The sequence below is a fragment of the Symphodus melops genome, assembly GCF_947650265.1.
Source record: "Symphodus melops genome assembly, chromosome: 18".
NCBI lineage: Eukaryota > Metazoa > Chordata > Actinopteri > Labriformes > Labridae > Symphodus > Symphodus melops.
This window is the reverse complement of record NC_136708.1, coordinates 17,466,198-17,486,767: the sequence shown is the minus strand read 5'-3', so window position 1 is coordinate 17,486,767 and position 20,570 is coordinate 17,466,198. Positions and strand designations below refer to the sequence as shown.

Below are 20,570 nucleotides of genomic sequence, written 5' to 3'. Positions count from 1 at the left end.
ACCAATTAGGCTTCAGATGAACTGCAAACTCTAGTTGCACAAGTAAAGATGCTGTATGTTTGACTTCAAACTTTGTGTCTTCTAGTGAAGGCAGACTGGCCCTTCAAGTGATAAGAACAATTATCCTAAGATTTTTTGAACTCTGAAGTAAAAAAGCATGTTTTTTCTCCATTATTTTGAATTTCAGTGTCCTCCATAAAAGCACCTTTATAACAGATTGTTTGACAGTCTGAACATTCCAGGCTTTCTCTTTTTTTGTGTCATACCTTTGCCAAGGTAGACAGTACACTCTGTTCAATGAACATTCCTATTGTGAGAGCATAAACCAATGACTGGAAAAAAGCTGTGATTTAGCTTGCAGTTTTTTCTCCCTTTATATATCTACATGTAATAGATGATGTAGAACACGCTTCTCTTCTGAAGTTATCTAAGAGTTGAAAGGGGCATGGGGGAGTCTAAATGTAGAGCAGCTGATCCTCTCAGTATAAACAGAAGTCTTTTTCCCCCCCTGAACAACACTGATGTTGGATTGTTTTGTCAACAAACTGCAGCCAGCTCCAGTAAGAATGATCTCCATCAGAGAATCCTTCACTTAAAGCTCTCCATAGCTGAAATAGAGCTCTGCCTCTGTTCTGCAAAAGAGACAAACCACTGCACATCATCTACTGATTAAAATAACTAAAGCACACTGTGTCTGAGCTGCTGCTGTACAAATACAACATTTAATAATAATAATAATAATAATAAAAAGAAAAGTAGAAGGGAAATAGAGTTAGTAATTATTAATAAATAAATTAGTGTTCAGCTGATGGAGAAGAGAAATGCGTGGTTATTGTGTGCATCTGGTTTCGAATTCTATGGCTGGCTGCTGGTCATATTGAGCCCTTTTTATGAGTCCAACATTCCAACACTGTGAGGAGACAGACCATCAAGGGCTTCAAGAGCATCCTGTGCTGGCAAGTACGACCCTCGAACCTTCCACATGGTCGAGGAGGACGTCCAGAAGGGTAAGAAGCTGACTGACAAGCACTCCAGAGAAACAATCTTTAACTGTTGTGGGGGAGAAGAGGTGAAAACAAAAAGAAATGGAAGGAAACATGTCGGAAAATTCAAGTGTACCTGTCTCGTTATCCTGAAAGAAAGTTTGTTTAATTTCATAGAATGAGTGAGTTGAAGCCTGCACTGGTATTTATATATAAAATATTATCATTTAGAAGTCACAAATAGTCTATCTATACTGTATATTGGTTCTCAGATTTTGTCTGCTGGACCCCCCTATATGGCAGATGTCTCAGTGCTTTAAAGAAAGGGAGCTTATTTGTTTTTGGCTTTTTTGTATTAAAATATTGAAGGCATCTCTGGTGAGCAGTTGTCCCACTCCCTCATCCAGACTAAGTGTGCTTTACTAAAAGAATTATCAGCCCCCTTGTGGACATATTTTGAGTGACACAATGGGGCTACTTTTTTATTCAGTTCAAGAAAGAAAGTATCATTAATGAAATGTGTTTGTACTTATGTTAAATTATCCATCTTTTACTTCCAGCCTCATAAACTAACTGAGTGAGAAATGGATGATATTGATAATATTGAGAATATGTGTTATAAGGATCGACATGATCATTTCCATAAAAAGAGAACATTTTATATAATTATAACATATTATTGTGTTTTGGTTCAAACACAACAAATTGCACTTAAGAACAAAACTTTAATTAATGTACTTTATTACCACCATTGTAAATTTGCAAAGGATTGGACACAGACCTGAATACACTTTATGGCACCATCTTGTGGCTATAAGTGGTAATGCTCAAAATCTATTTAGTTAATTACAACAGTTACAGTCTATCATCTATTTTATATGACACAAAGTGTCTCAGTATAGGCAATTCCGCATCTTCTCCCCACTACTCTTCCTGAACTTTCAGATTGAAAGTGAAACAGGGACTGCAGGAGGAAGGCTATGTTGGCCCCTGCCCCACAAAGGGCCCCTGCGTCTTGAGGCCGCCCGTGGAACAAACCATATCAAATTGCAAAATCAGTAAAGGTGTCATCACTGGCTTTACTGGATCCTGTCTGTGTACGTTTTAAAATCCTTGTATTCATTATGTTATAATTGATATGTCATTTATAATTCTGACATTTCACCACAGAACTAGGCTAATTCGGGGGTCTATTTTGTTGGACTTAAGACCCTGCCAACCTCTTCACCGGCACCTTGAGAATTCACCTGTTTGCCCTTTCTCCTTTGACAAGCTTCAACCACAGACTGTGAATAAGGCTTCAGCCCTGCTGCGTGCCACATCATTTGAAAGCATCCGGTGCGGGGTGAAAAGGGTGGGGGGTGGGATGTCTGTGTGAGGAATAAAAGCCACAGGCATCTGTTAGGATTCAGCCTTGATATACATTGACAACAAAATTAGAAATAGAGCCGTCTTTTTTTCCTTTTTTTTTACGGCTATGTTTGCTTGCAGCCCTCTCCGTTTCGCTTTCTGCTTAATAATGTCAAGATTCGACGTCTTTTAGAAAAAATAATCCAAATCAAGCGTTTCCAAACGGTGAACCGGTAAAAGAATATATGAACTGGACATTTTTATTTTATTTTATAATATGTACCAGATGGCGTGTGACCTAAATTCTCCGCGGTTTGTAACCAGATGATGAAAACAGGAGGAAGCTATTTTCTTAAAATGGCAGAGATGGATCTGAAAACAGCCACAACGACGATGGAAGCATTGGTTCGTATCAGTGTGAGTAGCATTTAGTATTTTTTATTTATCTGTGTTCTTGTCTGTTGCTGGATGTAGCCATAGTAAATGTCGCCGAATAATTCCTTGTATAGAAATAAGGACTTCAGTCTGCAGCTATCTTGCAGACACATAACGGTGGCTACTCTCCATCAGCTCTGTCGCCTTTTAAGGGCCTCGTATTTTCTCTGCAGCCATATTCAAGGGTGCCACATTTGAATGAAATTTGCAACGAATAAGATTTGATTTTCCCAATGCCTGTTCTTGAAAATGAAATAGCCTTGCCCCGGTTTCATTGTGTTCCCTGGATGCTGCTGGAGGTGCGAAAATGGCTCGGTGCAACAGCTCTCACTACTCCTCTCCAGTTAGAAGAAAACGCGCTCTTTCTTTATTAAGATACGACGGTGTAACTAACATTTTCAAATGACAAAATGAACGTGTGAGTAGGCTAAAATGGTTCGTTTCTTTTTGGATGGTGGTTTCCATGGAGACGGGATGCAGGAGGGCTGCTGCAGAGTGAGGAAAGAAGAGTGTGTGCGTGTGTGTGTGCTGTGTGTGGATACTGCTGCTTGTAGCATCGGTCGTTGCAGGGTTAAATATATATTTGCGGAGAGGGTTACAAAAAAAAAAAAAACACGGCGGATTGGCTCGTGCACACTTTGTAGAATCTATACACCTGCATTCAGGGATTAGCATCTTCCTTGTTACTCAGCCACCGCAACCCTTTTCCTCCACGCACAGCATACCGGCGCGAGGGACTCATTGCTCGCGTTGGAAAAAATGCCTCATACCCCTCCCCTCTCCTCAAGAGCCTCTTGATGCAGGAAATGTACACGTAGTCTGCTGCCATGGCGCCTAGATTCCAGGTGAAGGTAAGGATGCGCTGTCGCATCACTTGTTTTGTGCCTTCACCACGCCGGGCTCAGCATTATCAGTGCGCATCATCCATAACAGATGGATACAATAGGGCTACTACTTGTCGTTGTGAACGTTGCCTGCTGTAAGCCTGAGATTTCAATAGGCTACATTGCTACAGGAGGAGAGAAAGGCAGGCCGGAGTTGACATTGGGGAATGACACAGAGAGGGGGACTGAGGGAGAAAGTAGGTTATATTAATAATCCAATTATTCCATTTAATGCCTAACTCCGGGTCCAGTTCATTTTTCTGGAAGCAACCTCATTCTCTCTCTTTTCAAGATGTGTCACCCAGCTGTATAACATGAGAATTATGAGAATTAGGCCTCCAATCAATCATCAGGTAGGAACAGAGTAATTCTGTGTATATGATCACCTGGTTCCACATCTAGAATCAGGGATGTAGATGCCGTCTGGCGTGCTGTGATGACCGGCCCTGTTGCTGCACCTCGTGCCATCACAGTGACAAAAAATCCCAAAAGCCCAGATGCAGCACAGTCCGTCAGTTCGCCTCATCCTGGTTTTGAAGTTGACTCTTAGTGTCAGTGATGTGGACGTAGGACTACTGTTCGAATACATTTAGGTCAAGGATTGTGTCGTCAAGGGCATCCATAGCAAAAGAAATCACAGACAATCTGACCAGCCAATCTGAGGAATGTGCTACAGTCACACTGTGTGTGAAAGGAGAGAGAAACAGGTTCCATAGAGAATGTCATAATTTATGAAGCAGGGCAGACTGACTGTAGCTGTGAAGTCACAGGTATCTGCAACAGCCGGTGTGTCCTTTACTGTCAAATCCACGTCCTTGAGCCGGACTGTGACACGCTGTCTGCTCCAGAGGTGCAGCTTTAAATCTCTACTCATGCAGTCTGAGGGTAGCATAGAGGTATACGCGTGTACTTAAATACAAAGAAACAAATGTGTGTGTGAAACTTCTGATTTTGAGTGTTAATGTAAAAAATAATCAAACAGACATCCTGGAGCATCTGAAGGTGTTGCAAAGTGGTTAAAAGCTCATGTTCACATGAGGCTGCACCATGAGGGAGGCACTCAGTGCAGGGGTTGAATAATTAATGCTTGGTCTATATCCATATTTAACAAGAATGATGGCCTATGTCTCATGTCCGGCACAGCTGCTCCCATCAACGTCATCTCTCTAAATGCCTGAAGCCTAATGCTTTAAATGTGTTTTTTTTAATGTGTCCATACTGTTGAGTGTCAAAAACTGCTGAGTCGAGAAAAAAAAATGCTGTCTGGGATGTCTGGTCACATTCATAAACTTGTTGAAGTTAATAGTTCAGAAACATTTTGCTTTGAATCAAACTGTGAGCTAAGGTTTTGCCTAATATGACATTTGTGAATTTATCTTTTCCCTTTATTAGATAATATGAGGATTCTCAAATATATGTTTCTTTGAGTTCTTAAAGGTGCACTTTGGGGTTTTGGTGAAATGTGAAAGTTTGAGAAATTTACAGATTCTGTGGTATTTGTTCATAACTCTCTTCACAAACTTTCCTCAGAGGAAAATTTGGAAACAGTTTAAAGATAAAGTGCTATGCAAGAAGTGGAGGATGGAAGTTCCAGGGACCCATTTTTTTCTTTTGAATAAAATTTGTATTTGTGTACAGTTTAGAAAATATAGCATAGAATTGTTTGACTCCTCCAACTTTCCAATTTAATGATTAGTGCACCTTTAAGTTTGTGTACATTTAGTACGAAATTTAGTAAGTATTTGTTCCAACCTTTTATTGGGCTATAGATGCTTTGTCTGGTATCAGCGTACATGCTTGTCAATAGACCGATCAGACATAATAACATTTAAGCCTCTACAAACAAATAATAACTAGAGTTTAGGTCAATTTTAATGTTACAACAACAAACAACAGTGTGTCAAATTAGTCAAAGCTAGTTTCAATGTTTTTCATTTTTGAATCACACTTCTAGCACAGGGCTGCTTCTTATTGGCTGACAGTCAAGTTTAGGGATTGAAATTTGTTTTGGGAAAAGAAACAATGTATAGTGTCATCACTAAAACATTCATACAAAGGGACTGAAAAGTGCTGTTTTGGTATCAACTCAAAACTGTCTTCCTCCCTCATGTTCGTCACCCGTTGCTGATCCTAACCTCTCACCTCTTTGTCTACGACAGTCCAACATGAAGAGCCTGGAGCGGGAGCTGCACTGTTCTGTGTGCAAGGACATCGTCAAACAGCCTGTAGTCCTGCCATGCCAGCACAGTGTCTGCCTCATGTGTGCCTCGGAGGTCTTAGTGGCAAACGGCTACCCTCCTCCAGACCTCCCCCCTGAGCCAAACTCCCCGGCCTCCACACCCAACATGCGCTCACCCCGTCAGGCACGCAGGCCTACGCCTAAACATGAGCAGAGACCTATTGACCGCGTGCTGCGGGCAGGTAGGACATACGCCTTCATCAATATTGGATTTGTTTGGGGTAGAGAAAGGGATCTTCCATTTTCTTGTGCAGACATATCATCCATTCTAAAAAAGTATTTAGAGCCCTTTTTGGAGAAAATCTAGATCTGAATTCTTTGTCATGAGGAAAATAGATCCTCTTCTGTTAATGTCTCTCTCCCTCCACTCATCCCTGGCTTCTCTTCATGGTCTAAGGTCCCCACCCACCTTCCCCATCCATGCCCCGGTCTCCTGGATATGGGTCGTATCCAGGACGACGCCGCAAGGAGGGCCCACCCCTGGTGATGCTGTTCCCCTGTGGCCCTTGCGGCAGAGATGTGGAGCTGGGAGAGAAGGGCCTCACTGACTGTCTGCGCAACCTCACCTTAGAGAGGATAGTCGAGAGGTACTGTAGGCACAATACACTCACACATGCACAAACGCTTCAACAAATAACATAAAATGTGCAAAGGTAGGTGCAAATTAAATTACGCCCATTGATACTGCCCTCAAGTGCTCGGATGGCCTGAAAAACAGAAGGTGTGGGAACACGTCCAGTTCTGACTGTAATTATTCAGCAGCAGCTGAGCTGTGGAAGAATCCTGCAGAGCGTGCACTGCAACTGTAGCTGTCATGGCTGACTGTGTGCCTCCTTTGTGTAGCAGTTTTTGGGCCACTTTATCACAAATTCACTGAGTCTCCGTTCTTAAAGCGGTCCTTAGTTTTAGTTCGAAGATCTCTCTTGGTTATTTAATCATAACAGAATGTGCCATACTAAAAGCTTTAGGCTTCATCAGTTTTTCTGCTCCCCCTCTCCTTGCTCCCCCCCCCGCGCTCCAGGTACAGACACACGGTGAGCCTGGGCAGTGTGGCGGTCATGTGCCAATTCTGTAAGCCTCCTCAGGCTCTCGAAGCCACTAAAGGCTGCGGCGACTGCAGGTCCAATTTCTGTAACGAGTGTTTCAAGCTGTATCATCCATGGGGCACGCCGAGAGCACAACATGAACATATCCTGCCCACACTCAACTTCAGACCCAAGGTGAGACAGGAGGACACTAATTATTATTATACATTTTAAAATACAAGGTCTTACTTCATTTTTAAACCTCTTATAAAAAATGTTATAAGAATAAATAGTTGAATTGAGACCAATTATTTGAAGCAACATTTTTTTATCCTGTGTAACGACAGAATGAGGTAACCTTTTTATGGAGAATTCGGCTTAATTCGTGTTGAAAAACATTTTAAGAACCTAAAACCAATGCTTTATAGATCAGATAAAGGCAGATGATAAAATGTTGATCAGGTTGTTTTATTGTGGAAAAAAAAAACCTGTGAATTTTCTATTTCTTAATAAGTCATCACATATAACATTTGTTTAAGACAATTGAGCACTTTTTTTACCTTTTCACTTCGTAATCTGTTTCAATGTTAAACAAAAAAGTTATATTTTCAGGAACACATTTGGAACTACCTTTAAGATCTATTTTTTTTTTTTTGTTGTCTTCAGGTTTTGACTTGTCCAGAGCACGACCAAGAGAAACTACAGTTCTACTGTCGGTCGTGTCAGCGCCTGCTCTGCCCTCTCTGCAAACTGCGCCGCATCCACACCGGACACAAAATCCTCCCTGTGGCCCAGGCGTACCAGGCCCTGAAGGTACCACTCTGATTCTGACATGGCCCTGACATGGTGCAAATGTCCTACAAAAGGTTTTCTTTTGCATAAATTTGAAGGTGATATCCTGGTTTATGCTCACCATTCAAATGTCATACATCGCTGTTATATTGAGTCAACCAGTTAAGGTTAAATTATTGACTGACTGTTGTTTTTATTTCTACTGAAAGATGCTGTAACATTCAAAAAGTAATTGTAAAGTATCTTCTAATACATCAGAGACAAACAATGAAGAGGAGATTGTAAGAGGCTGTGTATAAACAGATAATCTGTCTGATTGTGTTATTCTGTTTCAATGTTGTGTATTTGTTTTGTGTTTGTCAGGAGAAGATTACAAAAGAGATGAACTACATTCTGTCCAACCAGGACACAGTTCTGGGTCAGATTACCCAGCTGGAGAGTTCCATCACACAGACTGAGGTGATTAATACTTTCAAGCCGACAAAATGTTGCTCAATATGGAATGAACACAAAGGACTGCGTCTCCCTCCTCTGCCTACCCTGGTTGATTTGTTTGAGCATCCTTTAAAGACAGCCAGCTTCTCTTTGCTCAAACGTGGAATTGATGGATGAAAACACTAAACATCCCTCGTTAGATCTGATGAGTAGCACCACTAATGAAATCCTTATTTATTACCCAGTAAACTGTTGTTGTAGCTTAAATCACTGCCAGTAGATTGTGGTTCATCCCTTCAGCAGGAATATCAACAGCTAGGATTTGTCAACAGTCAAGGATTTATAAAAACAGCGTGATAACCTGCTTCCTTCAATGTTTTAAATTTGCACTGCAGTACCCTTTTTAAACGCTAGGTGTCAGAGTTACATATTGCACCTTTAAGATTATTTTAAGAAAATAAAATAAAAGATCTGACAGACGTGATTTATCAAAATGTTCTTTGCAGTCTTGTTTGGAATTTATTTTTTGTTTTTCATCTTTATAGTTTTCACCTTTTACATTGTATTCCAACAGTCTCTGTTTGAATTTGAGTTGCTGTCAGCTAGAACAGCTGGGAGAGCCGAAATACTAACACCTGTCTGCTTTTTCCCCACCAGGTAAACAGCGTATCAGCCAGAGAGCAGCTGGCTCAGAGCATCAGGGATCTGACGGCTGCGTTGGCTGAACGCCACGCTTCGCTTACCCAGGCTCTGGAGGGAACAAGGCAGAAACGAGGCGAGGCGTTAGCTGCTCAAGTGGCAGAACGGCGGGGCTTGATGGAACACGCCGGGCTCATGGCGTTTACCCAGGAGCTACTGAAGGAAACAGATCAGCCATGTTTTGTACAGGCTGCTCGCCAGACTCATAACAGGTTTCACATTTGTTTTTGTCTCTGGCATCGCTCTTTGTCTTTATGGAACAGACTTTATATTCTATTCATGTTTCCTTGTCTATTATTGGACTAGAGATTGTTCTCACACAAACTAAATAGAAAACTAAGTCACCAAAAGATCAAGATCTACTAATAAGTGAAAACTTGAATTACTCTGACCAGGTGAATCTGACTGAAAGATGCTTTTTCTAAATAGTCGTCCCTTTAAAGTTTACTGTGTTGTCACCGCCCCATCTCTCCCCATATTTCCTCTCTTCAGTTGTCCTGTCCTATAAAGGCAAAAAAGCAAAATAAAAAACAAAAAAACGTAACTTCCCAGCATCAGAGCCACAGCTGCCACACAGGGCTACTTCCCTACTGTCCAAAAACCTTTCAAAACACATCAATGAGCTTCAGCCTTACACTTGGCAACATACTCCTTCATTAGGAGAGCAGTACATCGTCCTGCTCCTATATATACACACTTGTGCAAGAGTTTTTAAATAATTAATAGCTGGAAATAGTTCCCCAGGAATCCAAGAATTGCATGTTTTTGTTTGAAAACTGCAGTAAGAAAAATACAGCATGACAGCAGCCTTATCTCCTAAAACATATCTTATTGCTCTCCCTCCATCAGTCTCTCTCAGTGGGAGTATAAAGAAAACACTGGTCCTCCCTCACTCCTCTAACACTGCCCTCCCTTTTCTTCTCTGCACCAGGTTGAGCAAAGCGATCGAGAATCTGCAGCATTTCACGCTGGCTGCTGATCCCTCCTTCAGACATTTCCAGCTGGACGTCTCCAAAGAACTCAAACTTCTGACAGAGTTGAACTTCATCCAGGGTGAGAAAGGAAAATGGTGGGATGGGTAGGGGGCGACGAAACCTCATTAAAAAAAAAAAAAAAAAAAGAAGTAAAGGGATAAGAAGATAAGAGCTTTTTGATGATGATCTCATCCAGCTTATTACTGTAGATCGTCAGACAATCATGACAGCCGTTACCATGTTGTGTTTTTGGGGCAACACCTAACAACACCTAACATCTGAACAAGAGGACAGATTCATTGCTGCCTCTATCTAATTAAACAGGCTGCAAACACAGCAGCTTGTCAGTCACAGGCCATGAGTTTAACACAACCTGCTTAATCTGCTCTTATAGCTACCTTTTTTAAAGACTGTATATATGATGAAAATAAATAAAGCTACATTGAACTTTAGTGAAGGAAAGTAGTGGCAGTAAAGTTGTGTTTAACTTCTAGAGTTGCCTAATACTTACAAACCAATAACAGCTCCCCAGGCTCCAGTGATTGATACCCAGCGTACCCTTGCCTACGACCAGCTCTTCCTGTGCTGGCGACTGCCTCCAGAATCCGCCCCTGCCTGGCACTTCTCCGTCGAGTACCGCCGTCGCGGTGTGGTACCAGGAGGAGCGTCTCGAGGCGGGATTAGAGGAGGATTGTCGGCTGCCCGTTGGGGCTGGCAGCGCATGGATGAAGTGACTGGGAGCAGCGCTGTGATTGATAGGCTGGAGATGGACAGCGTCTATGTGCTGCGGGTCAGAGGCTGCAACAAGGCAGGCTACGGGGAGTATAGTGAGGAGGTGTACCTGCACACCCCACCTGCACCAGGTGAGACACAAAGGTGTTAGATAGTTCTGATTAATAAGTAGAGACCTTGACTTTGCTACAGGGACAACAACTATGTGTTGAGTCCACTCACAGCTCAATGCAATCTTTTCCAAATATTATTCAAACATCATTCAAACCTTAATTTAAGCCTAAAAAGGAGTCATCCTCATTGTACAGAAAAACGCACGGATAAAACAAATCAAAAGGCACACTGAGGTGATTTGCCCTATTTGTCCAAATGAAATATGTGTGTCCATCTTTACAGTGTGTTGTAAAATGATGTCTGGATTTATTTTTGTTAATTGTAAATATTTTTTTCATTAAGAAATGCAATATGCAGTGATTCATCGAGCCAAATGCCAGAATATTCTCACACTGTGATGTCCATTGTCCAAGCATGAATCAACATCAACAATTACTTAAAAAAGAAACGTTGTTAAACAACGTAAATAATACGAAGGCCCAGAACTGATCCTTGTGGAACACATTTTGTTCATCACAAAAACTCTGAGTTGATATTTACAGCTTCGAGACACCTGAATGCATCATGCAAAGGAGTTCAACCCAATATTACAGAGTGTCCGAATGAGAAGAGCATGATCAGTGTTTGAGAGCAACGTTTGACATGAGATGTGTCATGATTTACTTTATTTGAATAAAAACACACTTTTGGTTTCGATTCCTACAATGAAATGCTAATACTTAAGTGGTGAATCTCAAACAATGGTAATTGAAGGAGTTTGTCATTGTGTAAACTGTACCCTGACATGTTACTTTGTTTATTCCAAGCTGTCAGTCGAACTTTGGTTTCTGTCTTGTGTAACTGCAAGAACGGGTGACCAAATCAGACTTTACATGCGGGAAAGTGGTACAAACATTTTCTGTGCTGCAATAGAAAATCTTACAGGTTTGTCCTCGAGCTGCAAGAAAAGTCTTCTGGTATTGTCCTCTTAAAATTGTTCAACCTTTCTTAATGATTAATAGCCACTAATATCAGTGTTATCAGGTGACAGCAACTGAATCAAAATCTCTCAACAGCCACACAGCACACTGCTGACCATTCATCTCCTCACACCTTTTTTTAATGAGACACCATTCAAGCATTAGGACGGTTGCCATTGTAAGCACTTAATAATTCACTCTTTGTTCCTTTCTTCCCATACCCATCTTCTTTTTTTCTAAATTATTTCATCTTTTCTTCCACTTTTAACTCACACTCACATCCTTCCCCTTTAATTCTGCATCTTTTTCTCATCTTTTATTCCCATTTCACAGCTTTGTACTTGTCATCCTCTTCTGCGCTACTTCAACGCTGCCAACCTCCATGCCTCCTACAGAACGTAAGAAGTGCATTCATAACTCTTAACCACCTCTCTGTGCCTCCATAGTACATAATAATCTCTTCTCTTTTTCTTTGTGGTCATCCCATGCATCCTCTGTTCTTTCCACCTCACATCTAGACACCCATGACCCCTCTGCCTCCCACTCTTTAACGAGATCTGCTGATGAGGTTTGCATTTGTTAAGACGTGAGGCTTAACAACATGGATCGGACTCAGATCCAGGGCTTTAAATGTTCCAGTTCAGTGATTGGTGGATTCCTTGTGTCCATGTAGGCTTTTTTCCCCCCCCTGCTCTTACGTATGTTCTCCTTGTAAAATGCTTCCTTTGGAGAAAAAAAATCTCCATTCCCTACAGACACAGATACCTTCTGTATTTTTATCCCTGAGTCATCAGTTTATAGATCGGTGTCCCTTATTTTATGCCAGTGCTGGTGGGAGGAAGTGCATGCCAGCTCTCTGTTCTCCCTAGTCTCTCCTCTCTATTTGTATTCTCCTCATTCTCTTGTCCCTGAAGCTTTCTGACTGTAAAACTGCTGCCTCCCAAACTTCTCCTCTCGGTTCTGAAAACCCTTATATATCTTCTTTGAATGCGCCTGTGTCTTTGTCCCCCTTTACATCTGCTTCTTCTCCTTCCCCCTTCCTCTGCTGTGTTCTTTTCTTCTCCTCTCCTCACAGTGTTAAACTTCTACCTGGACTCTCGCTGGGGTCTCCATGCAGACCGGCTGGTGGTCAGTAAAGAGCAGCGCTGTGCTCGAAGCGTGCCTGGTCTGTCTTTGCTGCAGGCCGCTGACCACGCCCTCACTTCATGCCACCTAACCTCAGACCTCCTTGTAGGTGATGTGGCTATAACACAAGGAAGGCACTACTGGGCATGCTCGGTGGAGCCAGGCTCTTACCTAGTGAAGGTCAGAACATTTTTAGTATATTTTTGACTGATACATTCTGTTGGTGCCTGCAGTATGATTTCCAGCTATAACATTTTTAAATTACTGTCGATATCTATTGATCTATATTGTTGGACTTAATTAGTTATTACAGATGTAAGACTTCTGTCATCATTATTTATTATCACTTGACTTGTAAACAAAAAACAGACTGGACCATCCCATAGACTAATGCTCATGTCTTTGCTTCACTCCAAATAAGTAAAACAGGAAAACGTAAACAAGCAGGCTAGATGCATTCAACGATTTTCTTTATTTCAAATGATGTGCTCTTTTTGTGTTTTAAAGGTTGGAGTTGGTTTGGAATCTAAACTGCAGGAGTGGTTTCACCTACCACAAGACATGGCAAGTCCACGGTGAGTAACTGAAGAATGAACAACTGGTGGAAAAATAAAAGAAACAGCAGTACTGTATGTTACTAGCGTGTGGCTGCTTATATTTTATAAAAAAGCAGTGTTGCGTTGGAGCTGGTCACAAATCAGGTGTCTATAAGTTGTCTCACGCTTTCATTTCACAACGTGGCTTTACTTGACTGAAGGTTCAGAATATTTATATAAGCTAAGATAGGAGATGATTGTATTCATGTTCTTTTTTTCTGTCCTCCCTCGCTAGCTATGATCCAGACAGCGGACACGACAGTGGAGCAGAAGACGCTCTGGACTCTGCTCCACCATTCTGCTTCCTCACTATGGGGATGGGGAAGATCTACCTGCCCCAGCACAGCTACCACCACAACAATAACCACGGCAACGGTGCCAGAGACCCCATCAGTAATGGTCCCTCCTCGCCTACGGGCGTCACCTACCCACTGCCGCCCCGGCTGGGCGTGTGCCTTGACTTTGAGAAGGGTCGGGTCACTTTTTACGACGCCCACTCTTTGCGACCTTTGTGGGAAGGTCACGTGGATTGCTCTGGCCCTGTGTGTCCGGCTTTCTGTTTCATTGGTGGAGGGGCGCTACAGCTACAAGAGCTGGTAGCCAATCGCAACGCAGATCAAACCCCGGTAAGGAGGGTAACCATCCAACCACGCGTCTCTAATTCAAATAACAACTGATTGGAGTTCATACGGTAATTTGGAATGTAATTGGTAATTGTGATGTATTTACTCAGCTAGAGCGAAAAGTTAGATATCTCAGCGATTTTGTTTTCTATTTCATTTTCTTTGTATAAGAAAATGTTTCTATAGCAACAAATATGCAATGTAATTAAGTTTTTTTATATTTTTGTTATATGCAGTTTGGCCAGAACTATTGCTTTGTGCCTGGTATATCCAGCACTTTATATGTTATTGTACCTTTGACGCTTGCACTTATAGCCAGGCTAAATTGCTTACATTTATAAAGCTAATGTAGATTCAGCACCAGACAATGTTGTCTTTCATGTAGAAGCTTTCCATCCTTTCATGTCCTTAATGTTAAAGCTTTAAGTTTAAAAAATGTGAAAATTATGTGAGAAAAAAAAAAAAAGAGGCCTCGACTATTTAAATCTCTCTATAAGTGAACACAGATTCCTTTGCTGTTGGTGAACACATTTCTGTGATTAATGCATTACCATTCCGACCAAAGTTATTGTTTTTCTGGGATGTAAATGCGGTAAATTAGAGGTAGAGAGGAACAATGAGGCAATACTGTAATTACAGGCTCCAATTATACCTCTGCTGCACAGCTAATCACTAGTTTCGGCGGTTCTGTTTGTGCTACTTTGTATTTCAAATACATGAGTCTGCTGGCTGCGTGTGGGTTTGAGTGTGTGTGTTTACTTTCCTCCGTGCATGAGTACGTGTGTGGTTTGACTGATAACAGCATTGACTCGTTGGCTGTCAGTAAAAGGTTGTTTCCTCTCGCAAACAGTAGTTTTTCTTTTTTTTAACCTCGCTTGATTGTAAGTTAATGAGCAATGCTTGTAATGAAACGATTAGCAGATTAGATTCATGTAAACTTCACCTGCTGGCAGAATGTTTGCAAAAGAAAAGTGGATTTAGGAAATGAGCTGAATAAATGCAAATTGTTTAAATTACAATAAACACCTTCTGTTTCATTTTGTCCTTGTTTCTGTTTGAATTGTGCTTCTGCCTGTTTGTTTCAACTCTCCTCACTGAGAGGACGAGTCAATACTGCTGTTTCATCAATAGGGGGCAGCAGTACACAGTAGTTGCAGAGCACCTCCCGGCTCTTATACACGCTGCAGTTATTATAATGGTCAGAATTTTTATGTGATGAATAGTTGGACCCATTTTCCACACAAATAGTCCTCCATTATGGGATGTTGGCAGGCACAGATTTTGAAGTGAGCTGTTAAAAATTGGAAAACGGAAAAATTTGCTTCATTTCCAAGTCTGGTTTTACAACTACAGATTGGCTTTGATGGATATTTGACTTTATTTGATCTATAAAGTATATATTACCTGCCTGTGTTTTGTTATTAGGTTCCAAGTTAACAAAACCATTAATCTCTGATGGGGATCTTTTTCCTTTAACCATGTACGCATCACTGAATGTTTGTTGCTGATAGCTGTGACAATAGTCTTCTTTTATGGATCTTTAAAGTATAGCTTGTCTGTGAATAGGTTCCCAGTTTACCGTACAGTTTCAGTCTTCTGTATTCTCACAGAGATCTTTTTCTTTAAACATATTGCTGCTCTGAGGTCACTGATAGCCATCAATAACTACTGACAGCAGACACACTTTAACATGTGTTGCCTGATCTAGACATCCATTATAAAGTGAAACTAGACAATTCACATCAAGGTTTGATCTCCACAGAAAAGTGTTTACTGCCAAATGGTTTCTTATATGTTTCACATGTGAAGTGTATTGGAACTGGCAAATCCAACTTTATTATGTATCCAGAAGTGAAAGCTTCACACAGAAAAAGACACCATGTATGTCCCCTATACTCCTGAGGTCTCTGATTTCATTAACTTAACAAAGTAAGAGGGCAAAGAGCGCCATCTATTGGCTAATCACTATATTAAATCGAAAACAGACAGACAACTACATATTCTTGCCCTTTTCTGCAGGAAATAATAGATTAATACAATTTTACACGTATCAGAAATCCAGCCCGACTAAGTGATACTTTATCACTGAAACGCCTGGAGTGAGAATAATGAATAGTGATGACCATCTGCTTCTGATAGAGATATTAACACCTCACATGTGAAGGTACTCAGCATTCCCTATGTAAATGTAATGTAAATAGCTGGAGTTCTACCTTTTATGAGCTCTAATATGAAAGTCCACACGTGTGTTTAATTGGACCCACATTCAAGGAGAAACTGTTGGGGGATTGGGTTTGTTTCGACCACAAAGGAAAAATAAAAAAAGGAGTATTGAGGAAAAAAAAAAATTAAAGCACACAGCCTTGAAACCAGCCAAGATTCTTTTTATATGTCCTTATACATATAGATAAAATACGGCCTCGAAAGGGAGGTTTAACTCTAATCCCTCATGACATAGAAGAAGTGGAATTTACTGTAAAGCATGAACACAGCGCCATACCGCACAGCCCTACCCAACCCCCTTGTGTTCGCTGCACCTCTCTTCTTTAGTCCAAATCTGTAACAGATTGGGTTTAGTCTGACTGGAGGTATGCAGCCACAACACCACATGCAGGGGTCTGCATAATCCCTCCGCTGAGTATTAAGCACACAGCATGGGCATTCTTCTAAAGACCTGGCAGGAATTAACCAATACATAATCTCCATGATCATCATTTAGTATAGTTCAGAAGGGATGGGGGGAGGGTATCATCACAATTTATGAAGGATCTCAGAGCTAAATGCAATCTGTGAGAGACAGCGTGTGGTACCATCTGGAGACCGCTATAGCACGAAGTCTGCAGGAATCCACTAACCCGATCGTCTCCAACAACATAAAGCTAAACCACATGTTCAAAAGACCTGATTTGTTTGGTGGAACCTGATTTGTGGTTTCTATAGCCTGGAGTTGAATACGTTGTTTATAGGGAACCTGCTGAATACTATTGTGCTGAGTCAAAACCATTATGTTGGATCTCTGGGATGGAGGCCTGCGGTGGAAATTAAATGGAAAGAAGTTGAAAGAAAGAAAGTAATGTGTTTGTGCTGAGATCCCAGTCACCTTCACTTTATTGCTATGGGATCTAATTTGATTGTATAAGTACATGAATTATTAATCTTCATAACTTTCATATTACAATCACAACAGGTGAAGACTCTGGTTTTAATGATGACGCTGCCCGTCTCCATGTGTAATAGGTTATTTCACACATTCACATCATTTGTTTCCAGTATTCTGTTTGCTCTGCTTTTAATGTCGCCTTCATATTACACAACATGGCCACTGCTGCTGTTATGTTATGTTATGTTTCTCGTTGGCATCCATCCATCCACCCATGAGACTGAATGGCATTAATAATATAAAACTTCCTGCTTTTATCCCATTGATAATCTCAAAAGAGGAAGAAGGGGGGGAAAAATCAATCAGCTAAATGTTAGCTAAGAGGATTTGAGGGGCATAGTAGAGCCATCTTGCCTCACTATAATAAATGAGGGGTGACAGTAATGCTAGACTGAGTCCATATGGCCACATACTGTAACTCAGTGCACTGCTTTTGTGAAAGACGACACAGGGCTAATTCGTGTTATATTTACACCCCAGTGGCATGTCCTACTCTCATGGATTTGTGTACTGTACTTTTGTTTTTTCGGTTTTATGATGCAAGAGCATTATGTCATAATCAAAATAAATACAGAGCACCAATGTTTGGTGTCCCTTGACACCAAATCTAAAATTACATGAGCAGTTCTTTGAAAAAGGTTTACTTACTCCAATTCACAGAGAACAGTACATTGAGTAGATTGAGGCCACTGTAGCAAATGTTCTTCTACCGCCTGCAGCCAAGTGCCCAATGTTGTAACTGTATGAAAGGACAATGTACAAGCGGTTCATCAATTGTTTTTTTAATTTTTTTAATTTTTATGATTCTCTGATTCTGCTACTTTATTCACAGTTAAGGAGTTTTGACTTCAAGCAACGTGAGACAACTGAACAGTTTTGACACAATGTCTTGGTGTCTTCATTGATTGTGTAACCACCACAGAGGTTTTTCGAGGAAAAACTGCAATACATCATTCTGCTCAGCACCAACCAGCTGACTGGCAGAGACTAGCTAAACATAACCCAGCTGATACTGGATGTCTATGTTGGAAACATGTGGAACTCTCACAATGTTGGCGCTTTCTCTGCAACGAAGTTCCTAACGGATAAATAAAGTTTATTTGATTTGATTGATTTGAATGTGCACGGTTTGATATTAACATCCAGTTGACTTCAAAGGTGCCTAATGAAAGCTTGACAATAACCAGAAATTTTTAGCAGGCGAAAATTAAATGAAATTAACTATGACTTTAACTGACATGAATACGTTGGGCGGCGGTGCTGGAATCCATACACAAAATACCTCGACTTTAAATCTTAAAAATATGTACTTCCAAAGAGAAAGAATGTTTTGTTCTTTCGACATTAAAATAATAACCTATAACCTATTCAGCAGATGTTGTGTTTTGGTCAAAATGTCCCTGGACTCACTCTTCTATCTATGTTAAATTACTGTTGGCTATACAACATTTGAGGACTTTGGAACCAACTAATTATAAGAGTCAGCTTTAGTACGTATTCTATCTTAAATTGACCTTGGCATAGCAGTTATTGTGACATTTAATTTAGGTCTTCTTATGTCACAACATTCATGCAGCAACATTTCCATGTCAACAATGTCATTGGCCAGCTGGGTAATGAAGCATTAGCAGTTGGTTGATATATCCCTGTGGAGAAGCTAGCGTAGCAAAGCAGAGCCGAAGAAAGAGTGTGAAGAGTGGACCCAAATTCATCCTGAAGCCAAAAACATAACTCCAAATGAATGATAATGTGCTGTTATTGCAGCAGAATGTGTAAACAAGCATCAGTTTGCCCTTTTAACCAACTGTTAAGATAAACGATATGTCTATATACAACTTATGTCTGCTGCCCCAAAGTGGCTTAAACATGTCTTATTGCAGGTGTAACTACATTCTGAAACCAATAATGTTCAGATCCTTTTCTATAGAAACAATGTCATTCAGCCAAAGTAACAGTTCACTGCTTGGAATCAATAAAACCCTGTCTTTAAAATCGCAAGTGTGAAGTGGACCAAACGATATAACATAGCTTTTGGCCCTGAAGTGTAACTTTAAGTCTGGCATTACTTCAGATATGTCTTTACAGTCTGTCTATAACCTAACAGCAAAGATATTATTGTTTCCATAAAACCGAGGCGTGGTATAGCATTTTAGTGAGACTAATGATACTAAATTCCCTGTAACAAATGGTGTGAGCAGGTGTGGGACCATTGCACATGGGATTAGAAACCATGCTTTTTGATTTAGCCTTTCACATGATGTGACATATTCATTCAGTCTGTGTGTCAGTCAGGACGCAGCATATTTTGAGTGGTTTCCCACCGTGGTCAAACATGCTGAGCTGGACCTCAATAGCCCCACGCACAGTTAAAATTCCAGGTTAGAAAAGTGAAAGGCGAGTCAAATCAGTGTGTCAACAGGGGATCTGTAAACCACAGGTTTCCTGGACGGCTCTGTTGAGACCAGCTGTGCATACATCATAGCCTGCACGATCCGTGTGTTCAAGAGGGAAATAAAAGACAAGTCGAGTGAAAGACAGAAATCAGGAAAGAAACAGACAGACATGTAACAACAGATATCCACAGACATACACAGAACGTGAAGCGGGGGAGGGGGGAGTTGCTATTTGATCTGCGAAAAAAGAAAAACAGTCTATCCATCTCTCTGAAGTCTGACAACTCTGTGGAGCGATCTGTTACCACGTCAATACTCGACAACAGCCCACCCTGGCCTCCCTGTCTGTCCCTCTTCACCTTCCAGATGCTCACCCAGTGAAGGGCTAAAGGTTGGCAGGTGCCTGGGGGAACAGCAAGGAGCCTCAGGGGTCAGATTTCTGAGAGGTCGAGCAGTCTCAGTCTTCAGGTTGATCGAGCGTGGTGTGTTTGTGTGCATGTGTTGGGGGAAGACAATATGGCTAGTGTCCAGAGAGACGGGCCCGCAGAGCAGCAGTTTCCCCTAATCAACTTCATTTAAGGGCAATGACAGACAGCTACGGCGGTCTGAGACAGCCACAATCAGCTTTCAGGGTATTACCCACTGCCCATCACAAATCCATAATCCTCGAATCCTTGACCCATTGCATTTTCAAAATAAAGTCACACTGGTGTCAACAAATGGCATGTGAGATCTCAGTTCTGAATCTAATTTTTAAATATTAAGTACCTTCACTACCGAGTATTGATTGTTTTGAAACATAAAGAGCAATGATTGATATCTGTGAGTCCTTTTCTGATGCAAACATGCACTTTAATTAGTATGCAGCGTCAATCACCAGCATATTGATGTGCATATGTTTGACTGAACACGTGAATGCTCGAGCCCTGAATGTTGGACATCATTTTTGTTGAAGTAAAAAAGAACATCGTCAACAAAATGGGAGACCTTTGGCAAGATTTTGAATGCAAGCAAACCAAAGTTAATGAGGTTAAATCTGAACTACAATAAGT

At 41.1% G+C, this 20,570-nt stretch overlaps 1 protein-coding gene and 1 long non-coding RNA gene across 5 annotated transcripts; one reads left to right on the top strand and one right to left on the bottom strand.

The window, feature by feature from the left end:
* Window positions 1-808: 808 nt before the first annotated feature.
* LOC306839086 lies at window positions 809-3,145 on the bottom strand. Its single transcript, XR_013781152.1, has 3 exons — window positions 3,033-3,145; window positions 2,231-2,353; window positions 809-1,050 (listed from the first exon to the last, which is right to left on the bottom strand). It is a non-coding gene; the product is annotated as an uncharacterized lncRNA (long non-coding RNA).
* Window positions 2,342-15,007, top strand: trim46b (tripartite motif containing 46b). 4 transcript variants are annotated; one of them, XM_079367553.1, is made up of 12 exons: window positions 2,342-2,738; window positions 5,812-6,073; window positions 6,289-6,478; window positions 6,913-7,111; window positions 7,583-7,729; window positions 8,072-8,167; window positions 8,801-9,054; window positions 9,774-9,895; window positions 10,341-10,679; window positions 12,697-12,926; window positions 13,254-13,321; window positions 13,578-15,007. In XM_079367553.1, the coding sequence occupies exons 1-12, from the start codon at window positions 2,658-2,660 to the stop codon at window positions 14,017-14,019; spliced, it is 2,430 nt and encodes an 809-aa protein (XP_079223679.1). In that variant the 5' UTR covers window positions 2,342-2,657; the 3' UTR covers window positions 14,020-15,007. The 4 variants fall into 4 exon arrangements, with proteins under 4 accessions (XP_079223679.1, XP_079223678.1, XP_079223681.1 ...); XM_079367552.1 differs by having other exon boundaries at window positions 2,342-2,750; XM_079367555.1 differs by lacking the exon at window positions 2,342-2,738 and adding an exon at window positions 3,273-3,613.
* The last annotated feature ends 5,563 nt before the right edge of the window (window positions 15,008-20,570 follow it).

Bases quoted from the DNA above. Each gene is read 5' to 3' on its own strand.
- trim46b (XM_079367552.1), top strand. From the start codon at position 2,658: ATGATGAAAACAGGAGGAAGCTATTTTCTTAAAATGGCAGAGATGGAT. The intron at 7,112-7,582 runs GTGAGACAGGAG...TGTTGTCTTCAG, and splicing joins CACTCAACTTCAGACCCAAG to GTTTTGACTTGTCCAGAGCA. The intron at 9,055-9,773 runs GTTTCACATTTG...TCTCTGCACCAG, and splicing joins GCTCGCCAGACTCATAACAG to GTTGAGCAAAGCGATCGAGA.